Source organism: Carettochelys insculpta, chromosome 10 (assembly GCF_033958435.1).
Source record: "Carettochelys insculpta isolate YL-2023 chromosome 10, ASM3395843v1, whole genome shotgun sequence".
In the NCBI taxonomy this organism is placed as follows: Eukaryota; Metazoa; Chordata; order Testudines; family Carettochelyidae; genus Carettochelys; species Carettochelys insculpta.
Genome location: NC_134146.1, coordinates 48,314,838 through 48,328,931, shown reverse-complemented (window position 1 = coordinate 48,328,931; position 14,094 = coordinate 48,314,838). Strand labels below are relative to the sequence as shown.

The following is a 14,094-nucleotide window of genomic DNA, read 5'->3' as shown; positions in this document are numbered from 1 at the left end:
TAGAAACTTATTTTGTGGCTTCATGATATTATTGAGCCTTGTATGACTATATGTTCCAGAGGAACATTGGTGGTGGCAGACCTTGCTGCTTCAGTGCTGGGCAAGGAGGGCTAACGCCAGTCTGAAATGGTGGGAAACTGCTGTAAGTGCCTTGTAGGGCTGGAACTTTTAATTAAAGCATTCCAATTGTTCAGCCAGGTATGGTTCAGGGGTCAAGTTTAGTTAAATTGACTTTAGATATTGATGACATGACTGGGGTATAGTCACACTGCCTCTGTGTGAATAAGCAATTCAGAAGTACAGAGAACACAGGATTAAAAGGTTGAATGTGGGGTTTGCAAAGGGCTAGTTCTAAATCACAGCATGAAAATCAGTGGCTAAAGCATACATTTCCTACTGAGTGGTACAATATTTTAACAATATGTTCATAATTAAACACTTGTTTTTCTCCTCTGTTTTTTTCCCTTTTCCCCAATCCTCTTGGGCAATGAACTTGCAGGGTCACGAGAAGGAAGCTCTACAATTAATGGCAACATACTTACCAAAAGACACCTCTCCGGGCTCAGCCTATCAGGAGGGCGGAGGTCTATATGCGTTGGGTCTGATTCATGCTAATCACGGTGGTGACATCATTGACTATCTGCTGAACCAGCTGAAGAATGCCAGCAATGACGTGTGTGCTAGATTTAACTATGAACTTTAATGTGTTCTCTCGCACTCAGTGGCGCTGTTGGTGCTTCATGCAAATCCGTCCTTTGAGCACTTACACTTTAAATCGGACAGGATAGAATCATAGAACACTAGGACCGGAAGGGGCCTCGAGAGGCCATCGAGTCCAGTCCCCTGCCCCGATGGCAGGACCGACCACTATCTGCACCATCCCTGATAGACATCTATCTAATCTGTTCTTAAATATCTCCAGCGAGGGAGATTCCACAACCTCCCTTGGCAACTTATTCCAGTATTTGACCACCCTGACAGTTAGGAACTTTTTCCTAATGTCCAACCTAAACTTCCCTTACTGCAGCTTAAGTCCATTGCCTCTTGTTCTCTCCTCAGAGGCCAAGAAGAACAAGTTTTCTCCCTCCTCCTTATGATACCCTTTAAGATATCTGAAAACCGCTATCATGCCCCGCTCAATCTTCTCTTTTCCAAGCTAAACAAGCCCAATTCTTTCAGCCTTTCTTCATAAGTCATGTTCTCCAGACCTTTTATCATTCTAGTTGCTCTTCTCTGGACCTTCTCTAATTTCTCCACATCTTTCTTGAATTGGGGTGCCCAGAACTGGACACAATATTCCGGCTGAGGCCTAACCAGCGCAGAGTAGAGCGGAAGAATGATTTCTTGTGTCTTGTTCACAACACAGCTGCTAATGCATCCCAGAATCATGTTTGCTTTTTTTGCAACGGCATCACACTGTTGACTCATATTTAACTTGTGATCTACTAGAACCCCTAGGTCCCTTTCTGCTGTACTCCTTCCTAGACAGTCTTTTCCCATTCTGTATGTGTGAAACAGATTATTCCTTCCTAAGTGCAGCACCTTACATTTATCTGTATTAAACTTCATCCTGTTTACTTCAGACCATTTCTCCAATTTATCTAGATCATTCTGAATTTTGACCCTATCCTCCAAGGTAGTTGCAACCCCTCCCAGCTTGGTATCATCTGCAAACTTAATAAGCATACTTTCTATGCCAATATCCAAATCATTAATCAGGATATAATAACGGAGACTCATACAGCCTAAAAACAGGGAGAAGGGTTTGACTAACACAATGGCTACGGAAAGTAACCCTAATGCCCTTCTTGCTGTTAATACAAGTGGGATTTTTAGGAAGGACTTGTCTGCTTGTTTCAAAATAAGCGTCCTCTACTTTATAACTTTATACCCAACCCTCCTTTGTGTTAATTAGTAGCAGACTTCCTGTATTATGCATTGCTGAAATGACAATTGTACATGTAAACTGAGCTGTCCCTAGGAGGGTGTAGGGTATGGGACAACCCTGTTCCTTCCCCAAAACCCTTGACCCCTCCATTTTTCCCCAGCATCACCCAGAGCCAGTGATGTGGGATTGAGTGGGGCTGGCAGTTCTGCCACTGGTCCCTGCACTGCCTATGCCCCATGTCCCCCTGAAGCACGTGAGTGTCCTGTCCCTCCTCAAAGTGCAAAGCCTAGGGAGGCTGCCCAGCACTGTCCAATGTGTGAGTTTTTGAAAAAACAAAACAAAACAAAACAAAATAACTTCAGCAAGGATTTATTCCTGGCCACTCCTGGGCATCTACAATACTGACTCTGTTTGGATCAGCCTCCTAATCAGTGTTTGACCAGCACCTTTCTTCCCTCACTCCTGAGGGAAGTGATAGATAATAAAACAGAAAATACCATAATGCTACTCAGTAAATCCATCGTCTGCCCATGTCTCAAATGCTGTGTGCAGTTCTGGTCACCCCATCTCACAGGATAATATGTTGGAATTAGAAATGTTCAGGGAAGAGCAACAAATATGATTTGGGGTATGAAACCGCTTATGGGTGAGGAAAGATTATACAGACGGGGACTTTTCAGCTTGGAAAAGGGATGACTGTGAGGGAATAAGATAGCGGTCTATAAAATCATGACTGGTGTGAGGAAACTGAATAAGGAAGTGTTATTTTCCCTGGCACAACATACAAGATCTGGGGTTACCCAGTTAAATGAATAGGCAGCGTGTTTAAAACAATCACAAGGAAGTACTTTTTCCCACAACATACAGTAAACATGCGGAACCCATTGTCACAGGATTTTGTGAAGACCAAGAGTATAACTGGGTTCAGAAAAGGACTAGATAAATTCCTGGAGGATAGGTCCCTCTGTGGCTGTTAACCAAGGTGGTTAGGGATCCCACCCCATACTCTGGGTGTCCCTAAGCCTCTGATTTCTACAAGCTGGGACTGGATGACAGGGTGAATCACTTGATTGTTCTATTCTTTTCATTCTCTCTGAAGCGTCTGTCCTTGGTCCCTGTCAGAAGATAGGCTACTGGGCTGGAAGGACCCTTAGTTTGGCCCAGTATGGGCATTTTAATGTTCTTTGAGAATATCTTCAAAGTTCTCACCAAGTCTGTGAATCATTTCAGCTGTAAAGATCACCCTCATTTTGGGCTTTATTTTGTATCATATTATTCCTTCGTGCGTTCAGAGTTTTCAGGATGATGAGGGCTGAGCATATGAATGTCTCCAGTCAGTCTATTTGTGCAACACATTTTGCTCGTTACAGGTCTGTGTATAATTGTGCCCTTGTTTAACTAACCCTTGTGAAGTAAGTTATCAGAAAATCTGTTGTACTGGGTTTGTAGCGCCCCGTACTGGGAAGATCTGTAGGCTGGCTTGGGAACATGGCTTTCTCTGACTAAAACAGCAGCTATGGGCTTGGGCAGGCTGGAAAAGTAAAATTGGGATTCATTATGTGGGTTCATTTAGTCTTTTTGGTGGGGTAAGGCCACATCCTAATGGTCTGCTGCTCAAAGTTCTGGCTTTTTTCAGATGATGTAAACACCTTCACATTGTAGCACAATAAGAAAAATGGTTGTGCTTTTTTGTAGATTGTCCGACATGGTGGCAGCCTGGGTTTGGGTCTGGCTGCCATGGGAACTGCACGCCAGGATGTGTATGACCTGCTGAAAACAAACCTCTACCAGGATGATGCAGTGACAGGTAAAGATGCTGCTTCTGAAACAATCATCGAAGATCTTGCTAGTATTGTAGACTATTTTCAAGTTGCCTTTGCATCCCATGCAACTCTGCCCTGGCCTTTCCGTGACCTACAGGGTCTTTTATTTTCTTTATATTGCAGTAATGCCTGTGGGCCTTTTTGCATTGGGTATTGTACAGATACCTAATGAGCCAGCCTCTGCTATAAGATTAGCCTAAGAATTGCTGGGACCATGATCCAGTGATCTGATGGTGCTTTCTAGTGAGGTCTTTATTTTATTGGTGGGGCATCAAGGAAGCTTTTTTTCTGCTACCTTTGTTTTGGCTCCACATTCCTTCCAGGCCTCATGATGACCTTTTTGGCCAAGAGAGGCAGAATGGAGGGGCTCAAGAAGGCCACTACTGCACTGGCTCAGATTAACAGAAGAGCTTATGAAATGATCTGCCTGAGTACTGCCATGAGAAGCACATAGAATCTGGAAGGGCACAGCACTAATCTCAGGGTTTATGGGCTGGTATCTAGTAACATGATAGAACATAAAATCAAATTTACCTTACATGGTGATTTATTCAAATGAAGATGCTGAGGCATCTATCAAACAGTCTGTTTTTTAAGTAACTTAATAGTATTTTCCAGGCAGTGATTTTTATTACGTGGCTGTCTATTTGAGGCTTCTACTAGGGTAGCTCTGTGTAAACACCATCAGTATGCCTTTGCGATTTTTCTTGCGTGTCCTTCCTTGCTCCCTGTAGCTCTGGGGAGTGAGTAAACCCATGCAAAGTAGCGGGGCTGCTGGGCCCAACGTCTCATAGCTCTGCATGGTTTGTATCTTGGTAGGATCAGGGGCCTCTGGGCATTGTATTTACTTTGGAGTTGATATACTAGCCTGTGTTGGGAGCTCTGCATGCTTTACTGAGTGCCTTTTGCTGCTGTGCAGGTGAAGCAGCTGGTCTGGCATTGGGTCTGGTAATGCTGGGATCTAAAAATGCTCAGGCTATTGAGGACATGGTCGGGTACGCTCAGGAGACGCAGCATGAAAAGATCTTGCGGGGCCTGGCTGTTGGCATTGCTCTGGTGATGTATGGGAGGATGGAGGAAGCAGATGCCCTCATAGAAAGCCTCTGCAGAGATAAGGTGAGTGTGTCTGTGTTTTTATAGTGCTAAGGCCTGTTTCAGAGACTTTCCCCCTAACTCTGTCTGCAATCTTCAGATTTGGTCAGCAGAAAAAATGCTTCCAAATGACTGAATGGATCCACATACTAGCTGGGGATGTTTGGCGGTGGTCAGTAAAACTACTCTGAGAAATATGATTCACAGCTCATAATGTCTTTTGCTTCTAGGACTTTAGTGCTAATTCTATGGGAGCACTGGTGAACAAGTGTTTTTCCCACCTGACGGCTGTTCTGTGGCATGTCCCATGCCTAATGGATAGGTGTCCATCATAGCCTGATGTGCCCCTTGTTGGCAGTTTCAAAGTCAGGAATAGAGTAGATTTGGAAATGGAAGCTGAGTCTTTTGTTGTATTGAAATAGTGAAGCGCTGTTTGTGTCTTCCAGGATCCAATCCTCCGTCGTTCTGGAATGTACACTGTAGCTATGGCTTACTGCGGCTCAGGGAACAACAAGGCAATCCGGCGTCTGCTGCATGTTGCTGTAAGTTCCGCAGGCTGTGGGGCAGGTAATGGGATAGCCAGGCTGGTTGCAGCGAATATACTTGGTCCATCCACAGAACTTTGTAGCTGTAATGTTAATATACTAATCTAAAGCAGTGATGTAGGGTGGCTCTTTGCATAATGGAGATTTGAAGATCAAATGCCATAGGGTTTGCAAACGTGAAAGCCGAGAATCATTCAGCAAGAGAATAAATAAATTCCCGTATCGCTAGCTGGGCCTAAGAGTTTCTTATCTGCTCCAAGTAACCTGCATAACAGTTTATTGTGCTGAACAGAATCAGGATAGCCTCAAAAATATGGAGCCCATCAGCTCTTTCCAACTAATAGGCCTATGATCCAGAAAAATAGGACTTAAAACATGTCACAGTGTGGAAGTGGTTGGCCTTTGTGAGTCTGTATCATTCAAGGATAAGTTACCTTGATGAATGTAATTTGTTATTTTTTCAGTTTCTTGTAATTGCAGGCCTATATCCCAGATCAAATAACTTACATGGGAGCTGACCTGAAATGTTGCAGCATAGTTTGAACCATTCTCTGAATATCCCTTTTCCTCTTTAATAGGTTAGTGATGTCAACGATGATGTGAGACGGGCAGCAGTTGAGTCCCTTGGGTTCATTCTGTTCAGGTACAATTTCTAACTGCATCAGTCTTCAATCTAATTTGTCTACTTTTTTCCTGAAAGTGTGTGTGCTTCATCCGTCTCGTTAACCAAATCAGTTGCTAACTAGATGAAAGTTGGAAATCCATGGAATAGGGGGAGAATGAAATTTGGGTCAGTAGCAGAACCCATCTTCTGTAATTACAGAGCTTAATTTTACTGAGGAGCCAGGGTGTAAGTTTCATGGGTCAGTGGATGTATTGGTATTTCCTGAGATGAGGTACAAAATAGATGAAAAAAATTGAGTTGTGCAGCCTTGTGTTGGGAGTGGTGATATGGTTCGTTGTGAGAAGTAATCTGAAAACTACAGTGCCCTGGTATGGTGAAGCCACACAAGAGAAGTGACATTTTGGGGCTAGATGTATATTTTGAACACACATCTGTTCATTAAAAACCTTTGTCTGATGTAGTATTTTGTGTTATTGCGAAATGGCTTTGACTCACTTTGGGGTGTGTGGGAGGTAATCACATACCAAGTGAAAGTTGCAGTTTCTGTGCACGTTTTAAGGAGTACCTGGCTTAAATCTACTATACAAAGTATGGAGAAAAAAAATTGGTGACTTGAGCTGATACTGATGCTTGGGTGCTTTATAGGAAACATTGGATACAGTATCTGTAGCTTCTGGGTCACTGTGTACGGGGAAATAGTGGATTAAAATAAGTTTCTGAGAAGCTCTAGACTGTAAAACTTCTGTATCTTTAATTGAATTCTTATTGAAATTTTCCGCAGCGAGTTGCCAAGTGGAATTAAACAAGTGAAGTCTAGTTACGTGGTGTGTGATTTAGGGAATGTATCTGGCTTTATCAGATAATGGATGGGTAACACTTGAACAGCAGTTTTACTCTGTACATGTTGGATAAAGTAACTTTGCAGTCATTTGTGGCAGTAGACTTCCTAAATAAATATTCAGCAGACAACTTAATGAGCTGTTTAGGAGGTCCCCAGATATATGGCCCAATTGCCTGAAGAGACTAAAGTGAAGCTGGGAAACTTAATCCATTCCATTTGCAAAATACATTAATTATAAGTGGAATATTCAGTCTCTTACTAGATACCTTTGAGATTACATTTCCAGAACAAATGTCTCTTCCTGTTGTCTAAGTATTAGTGTAACCAAATGTTTCTCTAAAACTAACTTTGAAGATAGGGTATTATTTTAAAAATAACCTCCATATTTTAAAAAACTTCTTTTAGTTATGCAGACTGTAATGACAAAATGGGGTATGTACTTTCAAGTAAATCTTTCAGTGTTCTGAAATTAGAAGGCGCAAATACTTTTGGGTGTATATTTTAATGTCAGATCACTTTCACTCTGATTCTATGAGTACCCTTTACAGTGCCATAGGCACCTGCATTTAGCAACTTGGGCAGATGGAATTTTGGCCTGGAATTCTCATTTATATGTTAACTTGGGAGGCCAATTTTCAGATGCGTACTTGTCATTCTTGTAAATAGGTATTGATATCTGCTCCTAGACATCTGTATCACAGTCTTAAGTAGCTTTGCAGTCTCCACAATACATGGGATGATTCTGGGTGAAATGTGCTGTACTAAGTAAGATTTTATGACTAATACTTTGCTTTTCAGTGGTGCCTTTAGTCTGGTGGTCTCAAAGCATGCAATGAATTTAGGTTAGAACCCTGTGAGTTAGGAATGTGTCAGTTCAATTTTACAGGGGAGGAAATTGAAGCATAAGGGATGATGTGATTTGCCTAAGATCGTACAGCAAGTCTAAGGATACATCTGCACTACAGGGAAGACTGACCCTGCCATGATCAGTCTTTCAGGATTCAATTTAATGCGCTTAGTGAAGAGAAGCGAAATTAAATTTACAGGGTGTCCCTGTCTACTGCAGTATTGCCGCCACCCTTAGGAGCAAGGGAAGTCAACAGGAGTGCAGGCTTGCATTGGTTACCCTTAATGGAGACAGCACAGAGGCCTGAATCAAGGTATATATCAAGGCCTATGAAAGAGCTGATTCTGCTGACTCCTGGTTCTGTGCTTTGCCATAAGCCCTTGGCTGGGCGTGGCTTTATTTTTAACCAAATGCTAACACTACTAGAGTAAGGTGTTGGGGATAGTGAGTAAAGCGATCTCTGCTTACTAATGAGGAAACCAGAGACATGATGAAAGCCCAGTTACTACGCTTGGTGGTAGCATCACCATCCTGGGCACAATTGTGCTATAAGTTAGTGTCCCATCTGTGAAAGTATCTAAATAAAGGAATAAAAGCTTTTAATTGTATTGCTGCCCATTGAGATGCAAGGGCCACTCGTAAAGCCCATTCACTAGCCCAGGCTGCCCAGCGCTGCTCTATAATCAGATTTATGGGTTAGACTTACAGTCCCTCCTGTGTCTGTGTAAGTTCACCAATGGGTTGGACTTAGTGTTCAGTACTTGTGACTTACTCTTTTTCCTGGGGTTACACAAGATACCAACCACCCTTCTCAAAGTAGACTAAAGTTATTCTGAGGGAGGTAGCATCACAGGGAGAACATCTAAAAACAATGCATGGATTTGTGTGCTTACTAGAGATACTTAGTAGTTACTGATCAGACATTTGGGGGGTCCTGGTAGACCAAAGGCTTTTCCAGTCCTTCACTAAGAGTTGCCACCCCCCCCCCCCCCAAACCTTACTTCCCCACCAGGACCAAAGGTCCCGTCCATTTGCTGAATCAAAAAGAAGATGCAGAGTCTGTTTAAAAGCAAGACCATGAGCCTGTTTAAACTCAGTCTTCTAGAAAAGGCTTGCTTTGACCCTTCCTCTTGCCTCTCAAAAGCAGGTAAATTAGTCCTTTCTCCTGTCTGCCATGTCCTGTCATGGGAGCAGAGGACCATCCCATCTTTCTGAACAGCAACTACTGAGTGTTTGTGTCGTTTAATGAGACTAAGTATTTCTATGAAGGGACCCCTTAAAACGTCACTGCTTCAGCATGGACTGTTCAGAAGAGTTACTGTCCAGACCATTGGTGAATAGTGCTGGCCTTGGTATGAATGATCGCGTTCTTTAGTGACTATATGGACTTTGAAGTCATGTGACTCTGCTTCCTGCTCTTCCACTGACTTATTGGCGTGGCCTTAGTTGTTTTTGTGTGTGCTCCCTCATTTTAAAATTGGGATACTTGCTTTTGTAAAGTGCTGTGAGAAGCACATGTGAAAAATATTATTGTGTAAATTATTTGTACTTTATTGGCTGTGTTCAGGGCTGTCCTGGGGGGGTGGGAGGGAACAAGGTGGCTGGTATCATTGACAGAGTGACAACCAGATAGAGCGGGGCTAATATATGGAAGAGGGCTTTGTGAGAAAATAGTAGATGTTTGTGCTGATGTGGTGGGTTAGGAAGAGCCAATGGAGGGACTTGAAAGGAAGGGATGATGTACCCGGAGCACCAAGCCAAGAAGATTTTAGCAGTGGCATTTTGAATAAATAAGAAGGGGGTGCGTAGACATGTAGTATGTTGTCAGGTCAAACTGTGTGTTTGTTTTAATTTTAGGTATTGACCACTTAATACCTTTGTTTACCGAATGCCAGTCAGTCAAAGAATTAATTCACATCTTCTGCAAAGCAGTCCCCTCAAATGTGCATAAAGCTTTGTAAAAATGGGGTTACCACAAATCACTAGTCACTTGGCTATCTTTTTCCCAGGTTGTAAAATTGTCCTATTCATCATCTGAAAAATATTCAATTAAATTGTATTGTGTGTGATCGAAGACGCCAGCCTATTGATTGTCGTAATGAACTCTGTTTACAAATATTCTGAATTCCCTGCCTGAGCAGCAGGTGTCTCCCATGAGCTGTTCTACCAGGCACAATGGCACCATCCGTTCTTCACCCACAGGGATCTCATGCCTGCAGATGCCAGTTTGGTACTGTTTAATTGACCTCTGTGTGTCTGTATACAAAAAGAAAATTCCACGCGCTCCTTCCATTCTTCCAGGGATCTTTCACACAAACAGGTTCTGGCAGAACATTTTTGTTCTTTGAGCTCATTTTCACGCCCCACCTCCACCAATACAAAGCATAATTGGTATCTGCTATGAGGGGAGGTGTTCAAGGTCCTGATCTAAACCAGCTCTATATCCTGACACCTCTATGGGGCATTAGATACCAGGCTGCTTCTGCAGGTATCTCTTTATTTTCTGTCACTGTCCTCTCCGTAAATTTGACATAAAACATGGCCTCTTTATCCCCCCAAAGTACACCCCCCTTAATCTCTCTTCCCTCCATCCCCTGCCCCAGTGAGTTGCGAGAATAGGATATCCCGCAAGGCATCTTTTTAAACAAAGCTATAGATCTTGTGCATGCTAAAAATCTAGCAAGGTAATCTGGAAATCCTCAACCTGCTCTTATCCACATTCGCTTTCTTAATGCTTTGTGCATTCCCCTGGCTACAGCACTTACAGTAACTCTGAACAGCAAATACAATAGTAAGGAGCCCTAAATACTATGCTGTCAGACAGAGCCTGATCTGACCTCTGTACAGCCAAGGAGGCAGTCTTTGGATGTGTAGCAGAAGAATCTTAAGCACTTTGCCCTGTAAATTGAGCGCATGGGTGGCCACCCTTGAGAGATTCAGGTGCTGCCCAGCTGAGTACCAGAGTACCCACAGTGGAGAGCATGTGTGTCTATTGGTGGTGCATATATACGCATGCCTTGGTGCACAACAAAACATATTCTGCCCAGGGATGGAGAAGATTAGAGGAAACCTTGATCTCGAGTAAGGGCAGAAGTTATTTTATGTCTGTATTTGGCACTGGTGCAACCACTGCTGCAACACTGTGTTAAGTTCTGGTGCCCCCAGTTCAAGAAACTAGTAGACAATTTGAGCAGGTTCAGAGAAGAGCTATGAGAATGATAAAGGCTTAGAAACCCTGCCTTATAGCATTGGAGGGGTAGCCGTGTTAGTCTGTATCTGCAAAACCGACAAGAAGTCTTATGGCATCTTGTAGCTTAACAGATGTTTTTGGAGCATAGGGTTTCATGGGCAAAGACCTTGTTTGTCAGATGCATGTCACTCTCTTAGGGTGCGTCTTCACTTGTATTCCTCTTTCAAAAGAGGTATGCAAATGAGGTATACATTTGCATGTTTGTACCTCATTTGCATATTGTTTCGAAAGAAGAAAGCCAGTGTAGACACTGCTCTTTTGAAAGTAAACGCCATCTTCGAAGGAATCCTTCTTCCCATTAAATAAAGGAAAGAAGGATTCTTTCAAAGATGGGTTTACTTTGGAAGGAGCAGAGTCTACACTGGCTTTCTTCTTTCTAAAGAAGTGCTTTTGAAATTAGAACATGCAAATGATGTACCGAATATGCAAATTTATACCTAGTTTGCATTTTTATTTACCTCATTTGCATATCTCTTTAGAAAGAGGAATGCAAGTGTAGACACACCCTTATAATGAGATTTAAGGAGCTGTTTCCTGTAGTATGCCATTGGGCTGCTTGTGGCAAGGAGAAGACAGGCCCAATGCTTGTGACAATTCTAAGATGCCTTTTTACATAGCATTTTATGCACGTCTTAACCTTGTTTCTTGAGCTGTAGATGCTGACATCCGTTAGAATGGCAGCATGCATCTCTTCAGCCCCTCCTTAGCTGACATCCCAAGCTCAAGTTGGCTTTTGGTGTTATGTACACACTAGCATGCTGTTTGCTGAGCTCACTTATAGAGCAGTTTTTAACTGGTAACATGCGGTCAGCTTGTTCTATCAGTTTCTTCTTTTCCCCTTTTAAAATACCTTCAGCTTTCTGCTAACTGTGCTTGGTGGCCTTTGGAGTATCTTTCACTAGCAGATGTACAAAGGGTAAGTGGTATGTTTCCTGACCCTGTGCAAGTTCAGAGCTAAAGTAACCTCAGGAAAGGGGTTGCTGGGAGCTATCCAGATGTGCTTGTCTGGGAGAACCAATAGAGCAGGGGTTGGAAATCTACAGCCCAGCCCATGGCTTGCCTGGATCAGGGCCCTGAGGCTCCCACTTCCCCCAGCATCTGGTGAGCTGAGGGTTATTGAGCCTCGAGCCTCATGGGCTGGAGTCAGGCAAGCTGGGGCCGGATCTGGCTTACAGGCTTTGCAGCAGAAGAAGAAGCAGTTCTATGCGCTGTTGCTACTGCTCCACCTCACCCAGCTGGGGGAAGGGCAGTGCAGGGAAGCGCTTCTTAGAGCCTTTCCCCCTGCCACTCTGGCTAGAATTGCAGCCAATAGGAGCAGTGGGGTGTGTGCCAGGAAGTCATGTGTGCCCCTGTGGAGCTGCACAGGTAAGTGCATCTTGTTTCCTCCCAGACTCCCTACCCTCAGTCTGCTCCTGCACCATCCCTCTTGCCCAGCTCCTCCCCCTAACTGCTGCACCCTGTCATGTCAAGCCCTTCTGACCCCAGCCCACTCCTGCACCCTACTCCTGCCCAGCCTGCACCCCACCACTCTCCCAGACCTTCCAACCCCCAGCCTGCTCCTGGATCCTCTGTCCCTTTCACTTTTGTGACCCTGACTGATTTCTTGTGGGTTATTGGTCCTTGACCCAAAAAAGGTTCTCCTCCCCTGCAACAGAGGAACAGGCACCAACTCCTAATCAGTTCAGTGAACTAACTTCTCGTTCTCTGATGTTTCACATGCAGATGGCAGTTATTGCCCTTTTTTCAAGGTACTTCTTGATGGGCGTTTTCCCAGTTGACTTGGAAAAGCCTTATATTTTTATTACACCTAATCTCAGGACACAGTGGGTCAAGCCCGGCTCTAGATAAGACAAAGTTTCATTTTAATCACTGGAGTGTAATCAAGGCTCCCACAGGGAGAGGGCATGTTGAACTCTGCACGTGGTTCAATGTGGAAGATGTGGTGATGATCTTAATGTAGGAGGATGGATTTGCTTAATGATTTATGTTTTCCTCATGCAATTAGTGCTACTGCTGTCAGACAATTATTGTTAATAGCCCTATTGCACGCTATTAAACGTTTTCCCTGTGGACTACAAATAAAACTGTAAACAAGTCCTGTAACCTATCCTTAACAAAGATAAAAACAGCTGGACTTTCCTTTTTTCAAATATGAGTTAGTGTATTTGGCTATCAGATCTGAAATGACTTCACTGTTAAGTGAGGCCAAAATTGATGAAGAAAGGAAAGTGTAAACACACAATCAGTATGTAGAGTATTGTGTTTCTCATATTAGTTCATGTACCATATATTCTAGTTGTTTGAAAAGTGCTTGATCTAATAAATTAATTTTCCCTGAGATCATAGCCTTTTGGCCAAATGGATACTTCTGTTGTGTATTTTATACCTAGGAAGGTCTGTGTATAGTAGCATGCATACAACAAATCCCTGAAAATAAATATTTTTGAAAACATCAATCTACAAAGTGATGAGCAAGTTTGTTTTGTTTTGGTTTTGGTTTTGTTTGGGGGTGGTTAACCATAAGCTGTTAAGTTTTCTCAATCACAGGAAGAGTAGTTAGCCACTGGAACAACCTATGGAAGAAGATGGTACGCTCTCTATCACTTGAAATCTTTTCGTCAGGATTGGGTCTCTCTCTCTAAAAGAGATGCTCTTGTTCACCCACAAGTTATTAGGTTTGATGCAGAAATTACAGGGTGAAATTTTCAGCCTATTAGGCGGGAGGTTACATTAAATGAGTACAATGGTTCTTTCTGTCCTTTTAAAACCTTTTTTCACCCATCTGTAGTTCTGGCACACTTCTGTCACTTTTGTTGTGACATAAATTCAAGCAGGTGGAACTATCTTAACAAATATATCTGTACAGAAAACAACCTTGAGGTGAGTTAAGGAGAAACTCTTGGCTTTAAGCAAGAAATAACCATTATCTGATCAGAAAAGGTGGCATCCCCATTCTAGAGTGGGCTAAAATCTTGCTCTCTATTCAAGATGACGTGTGACATTGTAAAGTGCATAGAAATAGTTTAGTGAAAATTAAAAAATTGTATTAGTAGTCAAAGCTGAGAGAAGATTTGCCCCAATTTGGAATAATGTAGTAGCCTTTGTCACTGTAATAAATACCCATTGTTCATGCTCGCCAGAGAAAAATGCTCCTTTTTTTCTCTTTTAAGGATACTTGGCTTT

The 14,094-nt window shown here is 42.9% G+C and overlaps 1 protein-coding gene across 1 annotated transcript in view; it reads left to right on the top strand.

Annotated features, from left to right (window-relative positions):
• PSMD1 (proteasome 26S subunit, non-ATPase 1) overlaps positions 1-14,094 on the top strand; it is a 129,336-nt gene that overhangs the window by 17,360 nt on the left and 97,882 nt on the right. The window contains exons 12-16 of the mRNA XM_075004294.1: positions 500-673; positions 3,584-3,695; positions 4,631-4,827; positions 5,250-5,345; positions 5,927-5,991. Coding sequence (XP_074860395.1) covers positions 500-673; positions 3,584-3,695; positions 4,631-4,827; positions 5,250-5,345; positions 5,927-5,991 — 644 coding nt within the window. The remainder of the gene's footprint in view (positions 1-499; positions 674-3,583; positions 3,696-4,630; positions 4,828-5,249; positions 5,346-5,926; positions 5,992-14,094) is intronic.